We start from the raw sequence: 7,031 nt of genomic DNA, 5'->3' as shown, positions 1-7,031 counted from the left end.
GATTACTGTTCGCAAATAGTTAAGGATGTGGGCTGTTCTAGTTTTAGGGAAATGCGAAGTTTAGCTCAGGATAGGAAAGAGTGGAGGTACGTGTCCAACCAGTCTTAGAACTGATGACCTTATGATGATGATGATGAATCGTAAACAATGAATTTGATTATGTGATGAATCATGTGATGATCTTTAGCAAATGTGTTGTACATGAGCTAAAGAAGGTTTCTGAGTTGGTACGACCAATTTTCGACAGAAAAAACAAGAAATATTGTGTATCCCACAGCACTTCAATAAATATTGAATTGAAACGAAACGCTGCAATGTCACAATTTTTTCGAAATTAACAAAATCAATAAAGTGACTCAAAATGAATTGAATATTTGTGTAATGTCTTTCCTTTAAATTTATTTAAGTTGGTGGCGTAGCAACGCGCGCAGTGTACAGCTAGTTATCTTATAAAAGTGCAGAATAGTACCATCATCAAGATTTTACCCACTGTTATGTTAACTATGACGCGAAATCATATCATATCGTTTTTGTTTTCGAGTGCCTAAAAATAAGTACAAAAAAACAATATCATCTTACTGGTTCTCAAAGGGTATAATAATATATAGATACGTACTACGTATTACTTCTTTTGGATAAGCATCAATTCATAATACATATATTCTCATACAGGTAATACGTTTTGTTTGCAAAAAAACTACATAAAGTATATATATCTTAGTATCTGACCGTGAATACACTTTAACCCTTAATTGTTGCTACTTTTTATTGAGCGGTGAACAAATTTCTTCAATTTTTTTATCTTGTCGTGAGAAAAAGAACATGCGAAAAAGTAAACTAAATGTCATAATATTAATCAATTCAAGATTTAAATTACATAAATGTAAGATACACAATGACAATTTTGCAATTTCTTATCGTATTCCGTACTTTTCTTATGTACGTAAAATAATAGATAAACTACGTAAGCTTCAATTTAATAACAATTCGTTTGCGTATGTTACATTAAGATAATCGTAAAATCACGCCTAAGACACGTTGTAGTAGATAAAGAACTGGAAATGTCACTTAACAGTTTATGATGTAAAAGAAAATTTAATATATATCAAAAAAATATATTCACTGTTATGATTACCGTTACCAACAACATTTCTCAAAAATACATAAGTAAACAAATTAATATCTATATACAGGGTGACCTAAAAAGTTAGTAATACGTTCATTGCGTTCAAAAAGTTTAATCAAAAAATTTTCTAACAAAACGTGTTCATTCGTAAATGCTAAAGATTTTGACATTTGCAGTTCGTATCGATCAAGAAGAGAAATAACTTTATACAATGACGTATTACGGGCGGAAGGGGAAGCAAATCCGTGCCAGATCCAGCAGGTGCTTGGATACCGTATAAGCTTCACTGCCGACAAAAATTTTCCGGACAAATCTATAAATACTATTTGAAAGTAAAAAAAAAAATATGTGAGTACAAAGCAATTTCTTCCACACCATCGGTACTGTTTCTCACGCTAACCTTGGACAGTTACTTACAAAACAAGTAGTGTTCCCTGTTAAACGTTTACAAACATTTTTGAAAAATTTTAATGGTCATAACTTATTCCAATAAGTCGGTTATGAGAAGAGGATTCAAAGGATATACAGTTGCTACAAAAAAAAAACCCTTTTACGGCGTACAAACAAAAAGGAAGGCTGGATTAGCCTCGAAAACATGAACGTTGAACTATTCAAAACTAAAAAAAGTAGTATAGCTGACTCTCTAAGTCTAGGGCAAAGACCAAAAGGAGAAAATGCATCCTGATTGTATTCATAACGCCAACTGCTAAGCACGTTGGTCTGTCCCTTATAGTATTGGGAAGCTTTTGCTGTGTAGGTGTTGGGAGTCTTCAAATACGCGGGGACCCGATTTGGGTCTAGTACCCAACGGATTCGGCACATTTTTTTTTAGTGATTTTATCACCTTGCAAACTTTTAGTGCTTATAAAAATTATTATAGGCTTGTTTCAACTGTTTCAACTCAAGCTAGTGTTTAAACGACTTTTTAAACGAGACTTGAAAGTGGTTTGGGGGGTGTTTAATAAAAATCCCGCCAGAACAAAGACATGAACCATTATGAATACTGTCTAAAGCCGGGTATATGCTTATCCAGTACCCGGAAAAATCAGGTACATCTTTAGTGTGTAACATATTAATAATAGCCGTGAATTGAACCCAAGGACCATTCGAATTCAGATTGTAATCCCGCCAGTTTATATCATTATCTGAGGCTACACGGGCTGATAGCAATTTCGTAAGCCTTGGTCACTAGATGCACCTCCGATATGAACGAAGTGTACCTTCTTTTATTTACAGTAACTTGCATTCAAAATTACCTTCGTATAGGTTGGGATTGGGTTAAGTTTGGTTCAATATTTTCATGTCTTCGTAGCTTGAAAATTGTGCGAAGAAATAGTTTCTGCGTCAAACATATATTTATAACTTTATGCATTCTTGTACAGGATATTGAAGTGCATAACACGAGAAGAAGTACACGAGGCAAGATCTTTACCATATTACTATTAGCCTGAAATAGTAACGTAAACTGCTGAGATTTTAAGTTGCATATGAACGGGTTCTCGGTTATCGATATTTTAAGTTGAATTTGCGTCGACTTTATTAACTGGGAGTAAGTTTTCTGGAAGTATCGTTTTTAAACGATTTTATTTAGCTTAGGCGGGGATAGGTGCGAGACATTTACAACAATTACCTTAACTTTCCCATGCGTCAAATATCTTAACTAGAATTGCGAAGAGTAGGATGGAAAAAACTGCGGAAGAACTATTAGAAGATCAATTTGGGTTCAGAAGAAATAGAGGAACGCAGGAGGCCATTGTAGCTTTACGGGTAACAATAGAGAAAACGATAGAAAAAGGAAAGAGTGCGTACATAGGATTTGTAGATTTAGAAGAAGCTTTTGAGAATGTTAAATGGGACAAGATGTTAAATATACTTAAAAATGTAGGGATGAGTTACAAATATAGAAGAGTGATACTTAGTTTGTATAAAAAACAACAGGCAGTTATAGAGCTAGGGTTGCAACGTAGAGAAATAAAAATTAGGAGTCAATCAGTACTATATGAAAATAAATAAAAGTAAAACTAAAATACTGGTATGCAAGAGAAGTAGGGAAAGAGCAAATATAAAGATAGGAGACGAAAAATTAAAAGAAGTGACTTATTTTAGATATCTAGGCAGTCAGATAAGTCAGGACGGAAGGAGTAGTAGCGGCTGAAGAGGACCTTAATCGGTCCTAGAACGGCCTGAGGTAGAGGGGTTTTAGTCGGTAGGTCCGAGGACTTCTCCCTCGGGAATCCGACAGTACCCAGTCGTGCGGACGGCTGGGTGTCTTTTGAAGATTTCCCCTCTTCCACGAAAACATAAAAAAAAAGGAGTAATAGGGATATAAAGAAGAGGATAGCGCAGGGTCGTGTCGTCTTTAAAAAAAAGAGGTCGATTCGAAAAAGGTTGTTAAAGGTGTATGTTTGGAGCGCGACGTTGCATGAGTGCAAAACATGGACAGTGGGCGCAGCGGAAAAGAAAAGGTTAGAAGCGTTCGAAATGTGATGTTACAGGAGAATGATGAGGATAACGTGGATAGAGAAGATAAGAAATGAAGAGATATTAGAAAGAATAGGAGAACAGATGGCTGCCGGCACAGAATGGCAGATTTCATATTTGTTCCAATATTTCTAATTTCATATTTGTTTCCTAGACTCGAGATCAGAAGCTGATACTTAGTAGTCTTTGGAAAGAATATGTATCGAGGAGATAGATTCCAACAAATTGTAAGGAAAGAAACTTTTAATAATGAGGCACTAAATAAATTAAATAGAATGAGAAATATTAACCACCGAAATAAAAATTTAAGTTAAACGGTTTTATTGAAAATAAAGATAATAATGATAACAACTCTCCTCATCAATTTAGGGCACTGATCAGGCAAAAAAATAAAATCGTGGGGCGTGGAATAACCTGAATAAATATGTAAAAAGCATTTATAATGATATAAGTGGTTGACTGTTGATTGAAATTTCACGCACCCCACAATTTTATTTTTTTGTTTGATCAATACCCTAGATTGATGAGGAGAGTGGTGTGGTGACTGGTATCTAGAACCTACCGAATTATTTTTTAGCTTTTAATACATTATCTACATCATTATAATTTTTATTTTAAATAAAAACGTTTGACGTAAAATTTTTTTTTACTTGTTTTATTTACAACTTAATTAGATGGGCATGCATACTCCGTATGGGTTTATGTTACTCTTGTTAACTTTTAACTTGAATGTCTTTTAAAATAGGGGGTAAAATATACTTTTTTCCAATGCATTGTAAAAACGAAAATGATACTTATTCTTCAAAAAGTACTGAATTAATTGTTATAGAATATACCTATTTAATAGTAAGTATAAATACCTGCATGATATTAGTAGTATAGATACACAAAACTGCGTCAAAAAGTAAATACTTGAGGGAAATTTAATTTCGTTTCACTTGTTTAGAGCACTCGAATCATTAGTGAGACTTTTATTAACTTTATTCAGTCTTATTTATCTTCGAGTAATCAGTAAAATTATCAACTTCTATCATTCCTCTTTTCAAATAAACAATTACGTACATTTTATTACTTTTAAAAAATGTAAATTATATAGGTATTTCTACCGAGACCATGGAGTGCTACCTCTTGTTTTAATTTGGCATCATTTCAAATACAATCAGAACTGATAATTAACAGTAATAACCAAGAAATGAATTAACAAAATTATTAGCTATCTGTAATGCTCTTGAAAGCGTTACATAAATGTAAGGTTATCTTTATATCTTTATAATGTCCCCGGCAATAATATTTACAAACATTTATTACATTAAAGTATGCAAACAGGCGGATTCACGCTTCATGCATTTAATTTTTTTTATTATTATTATTATTATTGAAGGGAGATAAGAGAATTAATTTTACGTACCGGCCGATTTACCATTGAACTGTGCACCTTTTGTCGTCCGCTTAACGCCATAGCCGTTTTTACTTATTCTATTGATATTGTTCAATTCAGGTACAAATATTTCCATCACTGATAAGGTATCTTTGGTGTACACGGGGTTTTTCCTTGGAAAAGCTGCAACGTTTGACGACATCTAAGAGGTATTTGTTTGTTAAAATGTAACTCGTAAATTAACAAAATCGTCAACGGACACTTTACAATAATTGTATCACGCGAAAAGCACCAAGACCACAAATTTTTACAGACATGTGAACAATCAGATGAATGGCTGCACAAAAACATCTTTCCTGCAGTTGGTAAAAATACTATTTGCCATGTAGATAAGAACAGACGTCATTGGGCACTGTTCATTTGGTACGCACGAATGAATGGCCGATTTCCACGTGGACAGTAGAAAAATAATAAGCAAAAGAGGGTCACGGCACTGCTACATAACAAAAACTCCGTTATCTGTATAAATGACCAATCAACATGTTTCAATACGTCAACAAATAATTCATGAGTCCTATGTCAAATCTCCACCAGCACGGTTTTATTAACTCCTTAACATTTGCATAATACCAATCATGTTGTAAACAACGACAAGAGATATCTAATAGTCTGTCTGGCTTAATAGGAGGAAGACACATAATCTTTGAAGCGATATAAGCGGAATTTTTGTCAAAATAAAAAAACCATAGCTTCCAAGATATCATAATAACTGATAGGTACAACAGACCAAGGGTCGGAGACTTCAACAATTGTATCAATGCACCTAGTAGACGTCTGGCTCGGAAATCATATCTTACATTGCACTTTATTTTTATGTTGTTTATTTAATCGTTTTCAGATGAACATAACAATAATAGGTATAAGTATCACAAAAGATCGAGTCATTAATAATTTTAAGGATCTTTTTAATCTAGGAAAATCGAGAAAGTTATGGGACAATAAACTACTATGAAAGCCAATTTCCCATGTTATTTAGATGATTGAAATGTAACATAGATATAGGGCTGTTCGGAAAGTCATTTCGTTTTTTTTTTGTGGAAATGAAAGACAGTTTTCGTATAATAAACAAATACTTTATTAAATTATATATTGACCGTTCTGGTCCAACACCTTTTGCCATCTTTCTGGTAGTAGCATAATTCCACGCTCATAAAATTTTGGAGTGACCGGAACAAATAATAATCCGATGGTGCCAGGTCTGGAGAATATGGTGGGTGTAGCATTGTATCCCATTCAAGCTGTAAAAGCTTTTGGCGAGTGACCAAACTTGTGTGAGGTCTCGCGTTGTCTTGGTGAAACACTACACCTTTCCTGTTGATTAGTTCTGACCTTTTCTGTTGAAGTGCATCATTCAGTTTGTCCAGCTGATGACAGTAGACTTCCGAATTAATCGTTGTGTTATCCGGTAAAAGCTCAAAAAAAACGATTCCTTTAAAATCCCACCAAACAGACAGCATCACCTTTTTTTGGTGAATATCGGCTTTGGAAATGGTTTGAGCCGGTTCATCTTTTTTGCTCCATGACCTCTTGCGTTTGACGTTGTTGTATACAACCCATTTTTCGTCCCCAGTGATGATGCGCTTCAAAAACGGATCATTTTCGTGACGTTTGAGAAGCGAATCGCAGACGTCAATGCGGCGACACAGATTTCTCTCTGTGAGAACATGGGGAACCCATACATCGAGCTTCGAGGATAATCCCAGGCCTTTCAAGTGGTCATAAACTGTTGAATTTGATAAATTTAACCTCAATCCGATCTCACGTGTTGTTATTCGCCGGTTCACATCAACTAATGCCTTTATCGCGTCTTTATCAGCTTCAACCGGCCTTCCCGAACGTGGTGCATCTTCGACATCAAAATTGCCGGATCGAAATTTAGCGAACCAGTTCTGGCACTGGCGTACTGTCAACACACCTTCTCCATACACATCAGTCAATTTCTTTCTGGCTTGAACAGCATTTTTACCCTTTCTGTAGTAAAACAGT

General features: G+C 34.6%; 1 protein-coding gene across 3 annotated transcripts in view; it reads right to left on the bottom strand.

Moving 5' to 3' along the window:
- Nucleotides 1–7,031, bottom strand: part of LOC112903944 (alpha,alpha-trehalose-phosphate synthase [UDP-forming]-like) — a 66,270-nt gene that overhangs the window by 40,513 nt on the left and 18,726 nt on the right. Inside the window, exon 1 of one of the 3 annotated variants that reach the window (XM_025976862.1) lies at nt 5,016–5,376. The exons of the other annotated variants lie outside the window; for them this stretch is intronic. Within the exon in view, the coding sequence (XP_025832647.1) occupies nt 5,016–5,187 (172 nt within the window). The 5' untranslated portion in view covers nt 5,188–5,376. Of the gene's footprint in view, nt 1–5,015; nt 5,377–7,031 lie in introns of those variants that run through there. 3 annotated transcript variants of the gene reach the window in all.

The sequence above is a fragment of the Agrilus planipennis genome, unplaced genomic scaffold, assembly GCF_000699045.2.
Source record: "Agrilus planipennis isolate EAB-ADULT unplaced genomic scaffold, Apla_2.0 scaffold23, whole genome shotgun sequence".
NCBI lineage: Eukaryota > Metazoa > Arthropoda > Insecta > Coleoptera > Buprestidae > Agrilus > Agrilus planipennis.
The sequence above is the reverse complement of the archived record's forward strand: the minus strand, read 5'-3'. Positions and strand labels throughout refer to the sequence as shown.